Source organism: Curcuma longa, chromosome 7, assembly GCF_044706935.1.
Source record: "Curcuma longa cultivar G26 ecotype Majalengka, Jawa Barat chromosome 7, ITB_CL_G26_1.1, whole genome shotgun sequence".
Classification (NCBI taxonomy): domain Eukaryota; kingdom Viridiplantae; phylum Streptophyta; class Magnoliopsida; order Zingiberales; family Zingiberaceae; genus Curcuma; species Curcuma longa.
The window spans coordinates 10,144,375-10,162,612 of record NC_133867.1 but is presented as its reverse complement, the minus strand read 5'-3'; the positions used below and the strand labels follow the sequence as shown (position 1 = coordinate 10,162,612).

At 33.4% G+C, this 18,238-nt stretch overlaps 2 protein-coding genes across 2 annotated transcripts; both read right to left on the bottom strand.

Moving 5' to 3' along the window:
• Nucleotides 1-485: 485 nt before the first annotated feature.
• On the bottom strand, nt 486-4,580 carry LOC141831512 (beta-glucosidase 6-like). Its single transcript, XM_074718883.1, is given in 14 exon segments — nt 486-660; nt 931-1,039; nt 1,129-1,231; nt 1,347-1,378; nt 1,514-1,737; nt 1,863-1,978; nt 2,257-2,512; nt 2,842-2,929; nt 3,013-3,084; nt 3,527-3,602; nt 3,692-3,750; nt 3,864-3,930; nt 4,441-4,475; nt 4,478-4,580. Coding segments are annotated over 14 exon segments (1,515 nt in total).
• A 5,462-nt stretch (nt 4,581-10,042) lies between these two features.
• Nucleotides 10,043-15,717, bottom strand: LOC141831831 (ATP synthase subunit gamma, mitochondrial). The gene is made up of 9 exons (XM_074719232.1): nt 15,540-15,717; nt 13,519-13,565; nt 13,261-13,413; nt 12,173-12,286; nt 11,968-12,095; nt 11,013-11,135; nt 10,796-10,915; nt 10,450-10,571; nt 10,043-10,326 (listed from the first exon to the last, which is right to left on the bottom strand). The coding sequence occupies exons 1-9, from the start codon at nt 15,632-15,634 to the stop codon at nt 10,257-10,259; spliced, it is 972 nt and encodes a 323-aa protein (XP_074575333.1). The 5' UTR covers nt 15,635-15,717; the 3' UTR covers nt 10,043-10,256.
• Between the last annotated feature and the right edge of the window lie 2,521 nt (nt 15,718-18,238).

The window sequence follows — 18,238 nt, the reverse complement described above, 5'->3', positions numbered from 1 at the left end:
TAAGTAAATAAATATATAAATCTCTAATTTATTAATAAAAATTTTATAATATTTAAAAATTTCAGTTAATTCGGTCGAAAACCGAATTAACCGATAAAATATCGGTTCGGTTTGTTTGGTTTTTATTGGGAAATTCGGTCGGTTCGGTTGGTTCGAAAAAAATCGATTTATTCAGTTTTCGGTTTATTCGGTTCGGTTCGGTTTTAACCGAATACTCACCCCTAGCTAAGGGAGACTAACTGATCTCGTCGCGAGAGCAGTTGCTGAAACCCAGTGATTAACTGTCTCACTTTGTTATATCAAATCATCTAGTCCAACTATTCTTAGAAAACTGGTATAGAATTGATATTCAAAGTACACTTTTATTGAATAAGAATTAACATGAAACAAGATAACAATTCTTATGCCCGTGAGATCAACAATCTACTTCACATATTCCTTGCGATGCAATATCCATTTTGGAAACACTTAGGTAGTCATGTTCTTCAGGAAGATTTCAGCAAGTTCTTGAACCAGCCCACAGAGTTCTTTGGATATCTCTTGAGTTTGTCTTTGTAGTCGACAAAGTACAAGCCGAATCGCGAAGTATATCCTGCGGCCCATTCCCAGTTGTCAAGAAGAGACCAGGCAAAGTATCCCTGAACATTACAGCCATCTTCCCTGCATAACACAACAACACATGCAATTCCAATTGTTAAATCCATTGTCAACTCCAAACAATTACTGTATCTCTCATCTTCTTTCTCGTTGCTATGACTCTTCATTTCCATTAAACTTGGGATAATCTGTATTGGTATGCATTCGGCATCAGTTTTCGTCCAAGTCATAACAGTAAGTTGCATTACTAGAATGATTTATCTTGTTTCCGAGACTGATTGCTTTCAGTTCTAGGCATCTCACTGTCAAAATCATAGGCAGACTAGGAATTACCTTATGGCAGCAGACAGGTTCGACAGGTAATCATTGTGGTATTTGATTCGTTTATCGTCCTTGAGGGCATCCTCAATTGATTTAAATGGGTTGTTGGAATCATCCATGCCTGATACGAATCATAATAACATCATAAGTTGCTGTAACTAGATGCATTTAGAAGGTAATCTTGATATCTGTACTAATCAAGATACTTGCCATTCTCTGTGATAATAACCAGGGGGTTTCCATACTTCTGTTTGATGTAATTCATCAGGCTCCTTAATCCTTCGGGTACAATATAAAGCCATATCGAAGACGACTGCATCACAAAATCAATTGCATGGTCTTGAAACATAAGATATAGGACTAGTGATAAATATACTAGTCAAAAGTAACATCAGTGTTTACTCAATTCTTCAATGAGATTTACTCACCCTATCTCCAATTGCCCGTCCATTCTTGAAGGCTGCATAACGAGAACAAATCGATGTTAGGCAAGTACAATCATGTCAAATACATAGCAGGCCTTCAAACAAGAACGCCACCAATTCACTAGTTAGTGTACACAGTAAAGAGCATGTAACAAGATTTTGATACTCACGAAGAGTGATGGCACCAGAATCTGCAACGGTATCATTTAACAAGATTCCAATAATATTAGTTTCGTTATGTTTTGCATAATATGTGGTGTAATGATTTACTCCCACGAAATCCAAGGAACCCTTAACGAGAGCAGCTTCGGCTGTCGAAAACTTTGGCAACCTGTCTCCCACTCTTGTCCTCATTGAGCTTGGATAGTCGCCAAAGAACAATGGATCCATAAACCTGATAATAGTTGAGGACTTAGTCTTTAAGAGCAGCATGATATTGCTAAGGTTCTTCATTTTCAAGCATTCCATATTCAGGATCAGATAATAGATAGAAAATTTGAACAGATGTAGTAGCCTTACCATCCAAATTGAAAGTCCTGTGCTCTTTGTGTTGCATCAATATCATCTGTCGAATTCGACATAGGCTCAAACCACATGACATCAAACGCTATGCCAACCCTTCCATGTTGAGTATCCTGCACAATCAATTCTTTTATCAGCTGAAATACTAACCAAAATTGAGTCATTCATGCACAGAACCCTGAGCACACTAAAATAACAAGCATTCACATTGATTTTAGTTCATGCATCATTGATAAAATGAGTCTTAATCATAGTTTCAAGTTTGAAATCTTGTACCATGCAGAGAAAATGGTTGAAATGTATCATCCCAATAAATTAACGAAACTCAATACTACTTGGCACCGAGATACTTTGAGCACAAAAGGATACTTTACACTTAGCCTTTTGATACCTTATACTTCTTCCTGTAGATATCAGATACAGTGGCATGAGATAAAAGAGTATGGTGGGCGACAATATATGGCTCGGTTGCTGAATTCCCTCCCCTGCAGAATAGTCGAAGGAGTATCGAGCAGCGGCCAGGGGCTTGGAGTCCAACATCATAACCTTGGATTGCGAAAGTGTGCGGCTCATTAAAGGTAATCCAGTGCTTCACTCGGTCCCCAAATGCCTTAAAGCATGTCTCAGCATATTTACTAAAGTCTTGTCTGAGAATTACAAAAGGGATGTAAATCACAAGAGGGAAGTACTTTGTACTTCAAGATGAGACAAAAGATAAAACCAATTTCAATGTTCTAAAAGAATATCATATAAAGAACCCATAGCTTTAAAAGCTGGAAAATGGTGAGCTCATAGTAAAAGTATGACTACAATCTACTTTGTATACTGCTAAACATATAATGCAAATAGATCTCTTTCCCTCTTTCCTAACAGTTTAAGCTTTTTCCATAAGTGGTTAACCGATTAACATTAACATATAGCTAGTCATCTATTTGGCATAAGCTCAAAGAAACTTCTATTGGTGGAGAAGCATTACATAATTTGGGGATCAAGCCATCCGTTATTTCTATCTGCTAATGCTTGTGGAAGGTCCCAATGATACAACGTCACGTATGGTTCGATACCTACACATTGAGAATTAGAAAAGCAAAATGTTATTAAATAGGAGATGCTACAAATGAATTTTGAACCTTTTCAAGCAACATACCATTGGCTAGTAAAGCATTAATTAGCTTATTGTAATGATCAATCCCTGCTTGATTAACCTCACCAGTTCCATCTGCAAAATTGTGACTTCCACGATGAAACTACGATACCATTTAAGGAGGGAAATATTAAATGTGTAGGAATCTAAGGAAGCATCAAAAAGTGCATAATGTTAAGACATGGTTAAGTAGTCTATACAATTAAGGTTTGTATGTTTGTTCTTTACTTTCGACTTAGATCAACCAATTAGTTTAAAATGAACAAGATTCTCACATTTGTGTGCTATGTACGAGTTAAATTTAGTTTCCATTCTAAGCCCTAAAACCCACAAACTGATATACTCTTTCTTTGTTAACTATTGCTGATCACCATTAAACATTAGGCCAATATTGGACCATCATTGATAGTTACCAAATTAGATACATAAGAGTAAAATCACACAGTAAATCCATTCCATGGCTATTAAATCCACTCATGGATTCTAGCAACTTATCGTAGAGAGAAAGATCGATTACTCGGGTAAATGCGTGTCCAAGCGATGGAAAACCTATAAGCATCCAATCCCATATCTTTCATGAGTTGTATATCTTCCTGTCATCACAACAAACAAGCCTCGTATTGTCAACAAAAATTAGCAAAAGTTAAGCAAAACTAATAGGATAAGTCAACAAAAATTATACATCGAATCGGTGATATTGGTCGACTGCCACATCGGCATTGCTAAAATCTATCACCTTCCCTGTGAATCCAAGACAATTCATTGGGTTTCATATGGTGTAGCCATTAAACCTCAATTGTGAAAAATGAACTCTTAATGTCTAGTGATAAGGGAAAATCAAAGAGAATATATACCGAAGGAATGTGCAAAAGTGTCCCACACTGATTTCCCTCTTCCATCATCATTCACTGCTCCTTCATACTGTGAAAAAGATAAAAACAGATCTTAAAATGTAAATTCAAACTTATTATTCTGAAAAAAGAAGAAGAGAGACTCTAATTATTAGCATAAACTTATTATTCTCAATTGAACTACAAATATTAAAAAGAATTCAAAACAGATTTAAACATCTTCCAATCTTTGTCCATGATGATTCTAAACTAAAATTCAAGGTTTAAGTTTACTTAATCATTTCATCCAAAATTAACTTAGTTATTTTTGGTAACCAAACCATGAGCAATATAATCATAATAAATATTTACTTCAGTTAAATCTTAATTAATTTTATATTCCAAAAATAAATAAATCTGTATCCCCTTTCTCTCTCACACACATCCCAAGGAGGATGCTTTGCTTGTCCTTCCTCCCTCCTCGAACCGCGCACGTGACCCTGCCTTTTACCTCTCCACCAAACCATTTCCATCTTCTCCGTTTCATCTCCACACTCATCGCACAAAACAGAAAGCTCAAAAAAGAAAGAAAGAATGGCACCTGGTAAGCTGATGAGGCAGTGCCGAAGACGAAGCCTTGGGAAAACTCCCTCTGGTGAGTTCTCCTTTTCCATTAATGGCCTGCACCAAGCAGCTCCCAAGCACAAGAACAAGGGAGAGGCTTCCTCTCCAACTGACCATTTTGTCAGTAAGAGGAAGAGGAAGAGGAAGAGGAAAGAAAGAGAAAGACAAGCAATGATCGCAGGAGAAAGTATAATGTATATATATATATATATAGAGAGAGAGAGAGAGAGAGAGAGCATGGAAGGAATGCTATTATTCAAAGGGAAATACAGTAAATATTTCATTTATTTTTCTTTATTAAATTACTATAAACAAAAAGAAGGTGAAGCAATACAATAATAACTAGTCTTTAGATGAATATATATCAAATATATGGATTCTTTTTTGTCATTGTATTAAATCCTTTATTATATTTTTATTTTTATTCAAATGAATATTATTCAATTTTATCATTATTAATTAATTTTTTACCGTTATATCATCTAATTAATAAGTATAATATGATTTTTTTCTCTAATATTTTAATAATTGTTATTAATTCTAATTAAGCATTTAATTAATTGTGTATTGTGTTTAGTAAGTTGGTGGATTATTAGTAAAATGGAATTAAAGTTGATTCCCAAATATTCTTTTATACTATTATTATTATTATTATTATGAATTTAAGTCATGCCGAAATGTGTGGAAATGGATTGAAGGGCATTAAATTTTGATACTAGCTAAGGTATTTTAAAGTTATGGTATTTTGGCAGTTTGGGCAGTTAAATTTTGTAACGGTATTAATTTAAGAGATTTTTCATGAAAAGTAAATGATTATGTGCATTGACAAGGCAACTTATTCAAGGTAGATATTTTTAGAAAATTTGACAAAATATACCTTTTATAATTAAAAATATGAAAATAGTTTTAGGCAGACTTTTTTTTATTAAAGATAAAGATAAAGATAAAGCCAAAAATAGACTCTTTTACATAAAGATAAAGATAAAGATAAAAATAAAAGAAAATTTTTATTTAAAGTTTTTTAAAAATGATCTTTAGAAGCATCTTAATTAATTTTAAGTGTAATTTATCAAACTTCTTTTATTTAAAAAGTTCATTTTAATGAAAAAAATCAAATCTAAAGATGATTTTAATTATTATGAATTTCTAAATTATAATATTTTTTGTTAAAAATTCAACCACTAGTTGTTTCATAATTAAAAAGAAATGTTTTAGCAAAAAAAGTAATTATAGAAATGCCTTTTGAGCATTTTTAATTAGATGTGTACTTTTTGGTAAATTGCCCATTATTTTAAAATCAATTTTAGAAGGTTAATTTCATGCATATTGCCCTAATGGAATTCACAAGAGCTTCTTTACAAGTATACAGTTAATCTCATCAATTGACAAATTAAATGTTAAAAGAAAACTCTTTTCATGTGGTTATTTCTTAATAAATTATAAATAAATTCTATAGATACATATATCTATAAATTTTGCCACTTGAGGCTATATTCAAATTTCATGAAATCAAAATATTATCATAAAAACCATGCAATTAATTATCGGTGGGCTTACATGTTAAGGTAGTAAGCCATTAAATTTAAACCCAATAAATTTGATCTATCGAATGTGTTTATTATAAGTTTGAGTTATTAGATTGCCTTCGGAGCATGATTGAGTTGGTTAATACGGAGCAGACTTGTTAAAGTGGACAATGATCAAATCTAATGAAATCGAGGCAATGCCCTTCTCCGTAGTGGCCAACTACAGCTTTTCGATTTACCTTTTCACAGATGGTCGTAGGGCAGATTGCGTGGGGCTGCTGAGGTGGCGGATTCCACATTTTGCTGAAGAGTTATTAGAGATTCATTGAGGCAATGTCTTCCTCCGTCGTGACCAACTATAACTTCTCGATTTATTTTCTCATATATGGTCATGAGACCGGCCGTATGGGGCCGCTGGGGTGGCGGATTCCACCTTTTGCTGAAGAGTTATTAGAGATTCATTAATCTACTTTTCCAACTGATTATGAAGTAAGATTTTGATTATTTTCATTATTGAAAATATTTTCTCTATAGTTGCAACAGGTAATAGCAATGTTAACTTTAAAAGTAAATATATCAAATGATACAATTAATATTTTTTTAATTGAACCATCCTTTTAGCAAACTTATTAATTCCCGCAATCTCAAATAATTGATTGCTATTTCGCATGTCAAAAATAAAGTTATCAAGTTGGTGTTCAAAATACATTAACTCCGTTGAAGAGAAATCAGAGGAATAGTAAACTAAAGTAATTCTCTTATCATTAGCAGAAAATAAATTTAATGAATCAAGACAAGCCATACATAACAACAACTGTATGTTTACCTTGTTAAAGCGACTATTCAACTTTTGTAAATCTATCACTTCATAAAATACTTCAACACGATAATAGTAAAGATTTGTCTTTCATTCAATATGTTATTGTGATTTCTCATGAAAGGCGAACAAGTCTTCCATATGCGAGATGATTACCCTAGACCCGACCACGGTTCAGAATCGCCGGTTCGACGGTTCGGAACCGCCGGTTCGACGGTTCATGACAGGTCGACCCTTAACCTTAACCGCCCAAGACGGTTACGGTTCACGGTTCACGGTTCGGAACCACCGGTTCACGGTTCGGTTCATGGTTCGTGACGGTTCGAGATTATTATATTAAAAATTTAAAATATATATAAGAAATATTGAAAAAAGTGAGAAAAATTGATGTAGTTTAGTGGTGCGTATTTTTTTTTTCACGCGGGAGACTCTGATTCGATCCTCACTAACGTCATGTAAATATAATTTTGAAATAAATATATAAATAAATTTATTGAATAAGTTTACTAAAGATGTTGTAGTATAGTGGTCTCTGTATCCATTTCTCATGCGGAACTCTCGATTCGATCCCCACGCGTATTATAATATATTTGAAATAAATATATAACTATATTATATATAATATCGTATTGAAATTATGTATAAAAGTCATTGGGGTACAGTGGTGAGTGTCTACGTCTTTGACCGGTGAAAATTGTTCCCCATCAACGGCGTATTAAAATTGAATTAAATAAATATAAATATAGTATATATATAATTATATTAATTTTATAAATAAAAGATATTGTAGAACAGTGGTGAGTACATGCGCTTGTGTCCTAAGATGTCTTGGTTTGATCCCAGCAACGATGTGTTAAATTATAATTTAATTAAAAATAAATATATTTTATATAAAAATATATTGATAATATATACAAATATATTAAACAGATACTAAATCATAACCATTGATAAAAAAATGATGATCTTAACCGTTGAAAAAAAACATAAAATTAAAAAAAAACCCAAACCGGCGGTTCAACCCGGCGGTTCGCCGGTTCCAAACGACTTGAACCGTAACTGGCCCGACAGGATGCCGGGCCGGTTCCGGTTCGGCCCGGCTAACCGGGTCCGGGCTCGACCCGGCCCGTGGTCGGGTCTAGATTACCCTAATATTTAACATAAAATAAAGAAACTTTATTCAGTAATAGATCTTAATCATCATCTTTCATGATTTGCAGTTGATGTTTGCTTGATTTTACAAGAATTATAGTATTTACAATGTCTTGATCTTTTCTTTACAAAGTTTGTAAATTTAACCAAGACTCGAAAAGTGAGTTGGTGTTTCACTTCCACGCTCACCGCATATCACAACCTTCGAAAATCATATTCTAAGTATTGAAATCAAGCCTAAGCTTCCTCAAATCAAGATTTTCAACGACAAAAACCCATGGCGACGGTAAGAAATGCGTTGAGCACTCCAACGAGAGAAAAGAGTCGACAAGTTCGTTGAAATGCATCGAGCACTCCAATGAGAGAAAAGAGTCGACAAGTTCATTCCAAGTCATAATATTTTCTTATAAAAATGATATTAATAGATATATAGCTTAGGTCGAGAGATTTCTAAATATATGATCAATTTCAATTTTCGATGACGAATGGTGCAAAAGTAATACCAATGGATAATTTATATCGAGGGCTTTCTAAATTTATGATCAATTTCAATTTTCTAGTGATGAATGGCGGTGAATCGATTGGTATATTTTAGAGAGGAAAAGAAAAAAGAAATGAGGTATATTTTAGTTTTAATTAGTATTATTTAAAAAAAAAATTGAGAGGCGGTCGCACTGTCTAGCTCCTCCTTGGATATGACAGCCGTCCTTCTGATTCCTAGGAAAAATCAAATCCAAGTGCGGTTTTCTCTTGTTGATCTACAATCTAGCAACATGAAGGATTAAGAAGATTAATCCTTCCTTTGTGCGTTGATTTCTTCAATCCGAATTAGCCTTCAAGGAACTACAAGCTATAATATAAATCCTCCATTTTGCACTTTGCCCGCACGGCAAAAATGAAAATGATGTTGTTGACGAACAAAACAATTAAAGCTCATTTGGAATTGAGTGCATGCATGTGTAGTATACATTATTATTTTGATGTCAAGAATGAGCTCGATCGCTCACATATAAAATTTGTATGTAATATTTACTTACGTCTTCTTGTTTCAATTCAAGAATATATAATAAAGAGTCACTTTCTAACATTTGTTGTGTGCACAAATCATAGAGCAATATATACTTATGATTAAAGAGAGACCCTTCATTAGTTTGATCATGTATATGATGGTACCATTACTCTTCGTTTGATTTATCTAACTAATGGGTATCATAAATACCTATCTGAAATCTTTGAGATCGGACCCAATTTAAACGAATAAGATTTTGATCGTCACTCGTAGATAAGTGGAGAAGTTAAAAGAAAATGTGACTTAACGCAACAACTACCCTACTCGAACAAGCTAAGCCACTTGAAACGATTGAAGCTTCTTGATGCAAACTCCATCATAATAAATAATCCCATTGTTGGGGGCAATGGCCATACTTTGCCATCAAGTAATGGTGGCCAATTAAAGAATTAAATCCAAAGTACCATCAATTCAATAATTAAACAACACTATCAAACAAAAGGCTTTGTAGATTTATTTGTTTAACTAGAATTGCTAATGCCCTACCCAATTTATTAAATTGCGATCCTTATCATACAACATAGTTCAATGGAAATAAAGTACAATTTTTCCTTAAGTATAATTTTTGAATTTGAAAATAACTTTTGAATGTGAAAGAACATACTACAAGTTGTGAAAGTTTAAGGGTACAACAAACAAACAATGAAATATAATTTATTTTAAAAAACAATTATATCACAAGATAGATTGTAAGATAAGCCCTTGATTTGCACATCAATAATTAATATATATTTCAAACAACTTTTTTTTAAATAAAAAAGAGAATCAGGGATTTACATTGAACTATGTTTTATGATTGTGATGTGTGATCTCTATGGAATTGAGAAGATCATTTACTGTCATTTCTATTGTAAGGGATTTACAGATGATGACCATAGGGTTTGGGTTGCACCACCAAGGTTGCTAGTAAAAAGAATGGACAGAAAGACACAACAACAATGGCGATCCACGAAAAGAACACAAGATTCTTAACAAATATTCTACCGAGCAGATAAGAAATGAGGTTTACAAATGATTTTAAGGGATGCCTGAGGCAATCAAAACGGAGATAACGAAATCGCAAAGTGAGTTATTACAGCCATCGTCGTCGAAAATTACCGAGACAACCGGAAAAACAAGAGCATGATACCATTTGAGGCAAAACAAATTCCTCATAACTTATTGCAGAGGACAACATCATGTCAATGTGAAATTTCAGATGAAAGGAATAGATGTTCTAAAGCTTCCATCTAGCCAGTAAGAGCAGATGCTCCTGAGATGATCTCTGACAGCTCTGTGGTAATTGAAGCTTGACGAGTCCTTTGGAGAAATAGATGAAGAATAAAGTCAGTTCTAAAAGTTGAGCACTCCTAATATAATGTACATGAGCAAGTACATATGATCGTGCAAGAGAGGGAGAGGGAGAGAGAGAGAGAGAGAGACCTGTTGTAACTGAGAGTAAGTCGATCGAGCATTTCACCAGCATTCTTACTAGAGTTGTCCATGGAAGACATACGTGCTCCCAGCTCACTACACGCATTTTCCATGGCTGCATTATACAGAAGCTAAAACAGCACGGATATCTCAGTCAACATCCAATCAAAATTATTAGAAGATTCTGATATAGAATGAACTTAAAATGTATTTATCGTTCAAGTAAACTAAATTAAACAATTATTAATGGACAGGTTGGTAGCAAAGCCAGTAACACCTACATGTATGAAGAAATTGTAATTCTCCAGTAAATAGGAAAAGCAGTCAAATTTCAAATTATTGAAAAAAAACTCACGCAAGAAAATTGGAATTCAGCAAGATTCTGCAGCACTTCAGCTTTAGTTTCACCCCCTTCGATTTCGTAAGAGTCCAACTCCCCAAGCTTCCCTCCTGCTTCCGACTCTTTCTCTGCCGTCTGAAAAATGAAGGTAGTATATGATACTATAATGGCTGTGTTTCTGAAATATGACTTCGAAAAATGACATCTATATATTCAAATAGACTCAAATCACCTCAGGAGATAGTATTGTTGAGACAGATGGCACAAAGGACATAACCGAATGGAATTTGTTATAAACTATCCTCAGAGCATCATACTCCACGTTCTTCAAAATATCATCAGCAAGAACAGAAATCTGTAACAATGCAGCATAATGTAATGAGATGACATAAAAATTATTAATTTTTAAATAAATGAAAAAGGATCACCATCCTCCAACACAAGCAAAATGATTGAGACTTATTGGTCTTGTCCAGTCATTTAGTGGAGAGTTTTGGTAAATATCTACTAATGGGCCAGTGAAATAGGAAACGGATCATACAGAAAACAAATATTTATTAGAAAACTATTAGCACAAAATTTTGAAAGGTATTTCATATAGAATGAGAGAAATTTCACATAGAACAGCTCCTTAACTCGAATTTAATTTTCAGTATTTTCCCATTGCTCAAATATTTCAATTTTTTTGCAATACATATCTATCCATACAGAATATTCTTGTCTTAAGGAAAATGCTTAAAGTTGGAAGTCAGTCAAACAAAGCTTCTAGGAGGAAACTATTAAGAATATGGTTATCAGAGTCCTGACCATCTCCAGTATTATAGAAATTGTCCGATCACAACCAACTGATGTTTCAGAAAAACAGTTGCTGTATAAGAGAAGACAAAAAATTCAGCCATTAGTTGCCTAATTCTTTAGTTAGAGTCTAGCTTTCCAAAATGACGGAATAAATACAATCACTCTTGTTGATCATTTGACCCATAACTGGTACAACAAGTTTCTGTGCAAATTCAAGAAAACAAGCCAACAAGCTTTCTTTTCTCATCTCATCATCAATGAAGGTGAAAAAAGATTGAGAAGATCCATCCTAGGAGGTTAAAGATAATTGCATAAATAAATAAAGAAATTAAGGCAAGATTTATTAGCCTTCATCCTTAGGACATGTGAAAATCATAATTAGAACTGACCTGAGTATAATTGAGAGGAATCTTTTGTAACCCAGAAACAGTCAACTCAATGCTACCTTTGAATTCGCGCACTAATAGAACCTTACCTTTCTCTCCCAATACAACATACTTAGTATCCTTTTCTGGACCTGATAGGAATATCAGGTCAATTACAATCTTAATTTAAATGCTAGTGCCATGTTGTATGCCAATATATGGATAGTACCTGAAGTCAACTTGTAAAGAAACTTGCTGATTTTGGCAGATGTGGAATTAATGCCACCACAAAGACCCTTGTCGGATGTAATAACCACAATAACATTCTTCTTCACATCAACACCTGTGATGCAACAAGATATGGTTAGCATGACAAAATCAGTAAAAAAAGGGGGGAAAATCTGATAACAATAGGCTGACAGGATGCTGAATGCAGAATAATTTTGTCAGACTAGAAAAGAAAAAACACTAACTGCTTCAAACATAGACTTAATCTAACAAATGCACAACTGATTAAAGTGAAACTTGAAAAAAAAAACAAAAATGAGAAAACAATCATCAAAATATTTGCTGATCTAAGTAGTAAAAACCTTGAAAATGTTAAGACCCTACTAACAGACAGACAAGAATCATAGGTTATGTATGAATTTATATAAATCACATGACACCATCTAATTTAGACTCACAGGAAAGTTCAAGAGTAACTTATCCTGGAGGTAGAAAATATTTCTGGTAGCAAAAGGGGTGCTCACTATAATCTATTCCCTAAATAGAGAAGTATGTGAACTAGCTTGACAGTTAACATTTCCTTATCCTCTAATACCCATCCCCCAATGGCTTTTTGAACCCAATATATCATTTAGGTAACCATTGCTCACTTTGTCAAGGTAAAAAATAATTAAACAGAAGAAAAAATAAAGCAATGGTGTAACTGGGAACTTCTTTTCTACTAGTTGATAACTTCAAAAACATTGTTATATAAAACATCTTTCAATCACCCATTATTGCTTGTATAAAAAAAATTCCAGTTACAATAGTCCTCAATCACATTCAGACAGCAAATGCAGACTTTCGAAGTTTTAAAATCTATAATACTAAAGTCTTACAAGACCCAAACATCAAGCAAGGTCTGCGGTTAATCATGTAAATCAGAGTGCAACTGTTGTATACAGCTACAAAGATCAACAAATTCATGCATAAACATTTACAATGTCAACCAGAGTAAAAAGGAAAATTAGGAAGAGTAAATGATCAGTTGATTAGAAGAGTCAAAGTTAGAAATGTTGATTTCTAGAGAATGGAAATCCAGAAGCATACTAGGAGCATCCCCAAGAAGTGCAGTAAATGGCGGCCATAAGCCACGGGAATTTATGGTTTTAGTTTGAACAGCGCGAAGCTTTGATGATGCCACCATTTTCATTGCCTTTGTAATCTTTTGAATGTTCTTAACACTCTTCATCCGGCTTCTCACTGCAGACAAATACATGCAACAATCAAACCCTCAATTAAGTGGCTAAATTCTCAAAAAAAAAAAAAACAAAAAAGAACGAAATTTGAGATCAACAGACTTCACACCTGCTTGGGTTGAAGCAGCCCGTGCACCTATTAACCCAAGTTCATTGCTGATTGAAAAATGAGTTAGTGATATAATTGTGTTCCACGTGAACAAAGTAATAGCACAAAACTAATTATTTACATAAAACCTGCATTTTTCTGACAGATGGAATCTAATGGAGAATCGGGAAATATGGATCTACATAAATTCAGTTAAGATTTGGCAGGATGGGGAGACAGGAATGAAGTTTTTCACATGCGAAGGAAAGTTCAGACATGGGTATATTCATGGATCATGGGAAAAGTCCACAAAATAGAAAGTCCACCAAATCATGAAAATATCTTCACCTGTTAGCACATATTTTTATGTCTCACTTCAGTTGATTCACAAAAAAAGTGGGAAGATAGGGCCGACTAGAAGTGTAGACATGAAAAGGGTGAATAAAGCTAATAGCTAATGAATAAGCCCTCTCTAAAATCTCACCCCTTAACCTTACTTTCTTAAACATCTTACATGGTTTATGTTTGTTTTGTAATAACTGAATAGCTAATGAATAAAGCTGCTTTTAATGCAAAATAAGATGAGAGTTCTTGCATGTTCAATTGCCAACTTATGATCTTGTTAAGCACAGGACAATAGAGCAACTATATAGCCAATACCTTAATTTTTCTCCACTTGGTATAACTAAATCATAGTGGTGATCAACTAGAATCAGCCAAACAAAAAAAAACATTTAACCGTATTTTTTTACATGATCTAAAAAATGAAAAAGGCCAGTGATTTATATTGAACAAATAACACACATGTATTCATAGATCATACGCTTGTAACATGGGCCAGAGAGTAGCAAAGGTAGCTGTTATAGCTTCTGTAACCACGTGTGATAATCAAGATACAAAAAAGGACGAAATTTGGTTGACAAGGGCCAATCAAAATAAATATCATAATTTTTAATTGATTCAGTTGTATCTTAAATTAATTTTTTATTATGACCCAGTTATATTTTATTTTATAAATAGATATCACATAATAGAGGAGAAGAAGCAATAATACAAGTGTCTCTTCTCTTCTTATTACTCTTCTCGTATCTCCACTATCCCTCTCAATCAATCTCGACCTATACCTCTCTTAATTTCTCTCTCTTCTGTATCATCACTTGTGGTTGTCGTTTCCTTGTGACCATATCAGTGGGAATCAAAGCCAACAATGGATGACATTCTCTAGCTTCGATATTAGTTTTTGTAAAAAGCCAAGAAAATAGAGGAAAACTTGGCTACAATACAAACCTAGATAAGATTCAATAAAAAGGGAAAGCCATCAGAAAAGCCCCATGGGGTGGATGAAGGTAGTAAAATCCAAGATATTTCCCCTCCTATACAAGTATCTCCCACACAAGGTAGTCAAATTTTATTGACAAATCCAATATATTTATCAATAAAATAAAGATACAACTCGGTAACACAATTTCACTACTCGAACCCAAAATTCCCTCCACCCCTACCACACTCCGGCTATGTAGTTTCCACCGCTAAGGTTGAGCTATGGAATTTGACGCCAGACTTGAAAAAGCACCTACGCACACTTTAGGCCCAACCATTCGTAAAAGTTGAATAAAAACGATTGAATCAATTAAAATCTATTTTCGCTATTTTGCTTGGCCTTTATCTGCCGTCGACTTCCTCCAAGCGCTGTTTTTGATCCACTCCTCCCGGTGGCTTGCCGTCGACAATACTGATCCTTCTAGGATGGCTACAGTGGCTTAGAATCGAGGTGTTACAGTCGAGATAAATGGAATCATTAGGAAGGTAGTTTCAGGTCTGAAACATTAGAGATCCAAAAAAAATCCCGTCTTTAAACATGAAACCATTCATGTAAGCGTACATAAAAATAAATCAATAAAACAAGACAAAAATCAGCATCAGCAATCACATCCATACACAGCATAAAAAAACAAAAAACATAAAGTTTTCTAACATTCAGGCAGTAAGATCCATCAATCGAATACAGATAGAAAGGGGTTATTGATAGATCGAGGGTTTACTCATGATTAATCATTGATCGGGCGACGGGGGAGTTGTAGGAGACAGGAGAGATGAGTAGCCGCCTCCCCTCCCTCCTGAGAGCCGCCATCGCCATCGTTTCGTCACCGAAAAGCTTGTCCGCTTCGAATCCCAAGGATCGCCTCTTCTTGTCGCAGGAGCTCGTCGCGAGATCTTGCGTGCCAATTTAACTGGGCAATATAGAGGAAACCAACGATAATGCCTCTGGCAATCGTGAACGTCCAATGTTAAATGGACGGCGATGCATGATTTTAGTTATAGGTCAAATCGGCTTTATTGTGGATTGGGCTTCCTGGGCCGCTAGCAGGCCGCATCGTTGCCTGCTTCCATATTTAGTATAAGAATGTATTCGGCAAAAAAAGAAAAAAAAATTGGAATATTTCATTGTAGTAAATATACTTTTCTTTTTGAAATTAAAATGTATTTTGTAATAATTTAATAAAAGAATTAGAAAATGTAGAGTCTGAATTTATCTAATTTTTATTTTGGTTATGAAAAAAATTACGTTCTAATTTAATCTTTCAATGCAATTAATTATTCTTTTAGCTTTGCTATGGTCCAAATTAATTGGAAGGGAATAATTAGGAAAAAGTAATAAATATTACTATAGAAATATTTTCTTAATTCACAAAAATGTGTTTATAATTTTTTTTATTTCGTATTGTGTAACAATTTGGCCACTAGATATATTAATATTCATAATAATTATATAGAAATATAAAATATTTTTCTTTTAAAGTTATATAATAATTTTCATGAAAAGAATAATAACAATAACTAGTTTAGGGTGGCGAAGAGGGTTTTCATGTCAAGGAATTTCTTTTTCTATGTTAAAATAGCAATAGTTTGGTGCTTAAATGATCTCCTCATATATTCTAGACCTCATATTTCTTCTAATTGTAATAAAAAATAGAATCTGCTACCCTAACGATTTTGTACGATCGATTTCATGATCAGTTGTAAGAAGATAAATCAAGAAGTTATAGTTGACCACTGTGAGGAGGACATTTTTTTTAATTTTATTGAGATTCAATTCTTATCCATTATAGCAATATCAGCCCTGCAATAGCCAATTAAACTTTGTCCCGGGGGGCATTTTATACGCGACTTTTAGATCTTCAATATGATAATTTCTTCCTAAGTCGAATTCAAGTTTGCATATCCTTTGCCATTTGGTATTCTTTTAATTATTCCAGGGGATCCAGGAGAATTTTTTTCTTATTAATTCAAACTCATCGTTGATAGTTGACGGTAGTCAGCATAAAAAAATAATTAAAACTCTTCTTTTGTACATACTGAAACCTTAACTAAGGTTAAAGTTAGTTTTCTTTTCCCTTCTTTTGATAGTTTCATTATTTAGATTTTGAGCCACTATGCTATACGATGCTTTAGAATTTCTTTTGATACTAGTTACTTACTCGAGGAATAAAATTTGGGATGAAAAATATAATTTATTTCATATTGATTCGTGACTTTAGGATTTTTAATGTTTAAATTTAGATGGTTAGTTTTAGAATTAAAAAGTTATTTATTTTTTTTTATTTGATGTTTTGGGTTAGATTATGATTTAATTTAGTAATTATATATTAATTTTCTTATTAGCAATTTGATACTAATTACTAATTATGAACTTTAACATGGATGTTATATATATATATATATATATATATATATATATATATATATATATATATATATATATATATATATACCATGCATAGATTTTAATTCAGAACCAAAGCAGGAGAAGAGGCTTTTGTTAGCGAAGGATTCATAAATTAGAAGGGTAAAGATAGGTGCATGATAATGAACATCATAAAACTCGAATGAATTGTGAAGCTTTGATGAATCAAGATAAACACATCAATCAATTTTGCACAAACAATCAAAGCAAATGCAGAATGACCACCATATCTGTCTCATGCTTTGATTGATTGTATTCGAGTTTTATTGCAACAAAGGATTTAGAGTTTTGATGATAACGAAGCTATTGTATGAAAGTTACAAAATATGAAGACTTGAAAAGAATAATTGTAAGATAATTATTTTATAGTGCTTTATGATTATAAAATTTTATATATTTTTTACTTTATTAATTATATTATATTATTGCTTAAATTGAATCAAAATCCTAGCTTTGACTCTAGTTAGAGTGTCTGGGAAAGCTATAGTGCTCGAAATGCTACAGTGTCCATGAAGCTACAATGCTCGAGAGCTATAGTGTCTGAGGCGGCTATAGTGCTCGGAATCTACAGTACCCAAGAAACTATAATACTTAGAATATTATAGTGCCCGTGAAGCTATAGTGTTCGAGAGCTACAGTGCTAAAAAAACTACAATACATTGAAATGCTACAATGCTTGAGATGCTACTGTCAGTAGTAGCCCTAAAGCCAATTATATGATGATTGATTAGGGACTTTTTATATCATATTCTATTATTAATAAATGCAAGTCTTTTGATTATTATACTTACTTTGTATTTGTGCTAAATAACTAAGTATAATAATGTCCTTGGGTAACTAGTTCTAATTTATATCATATCGATTGTTTGAATTGATAGTGAGATGATATAGAGAACACTACTCTTAATCATTCCTAGTCAAGTATTAATATTCAGGGACGATGTTAATGCGTTGAGACTAGCCTGTGGATTAGCTGGATGACTTGATCTCACAAGT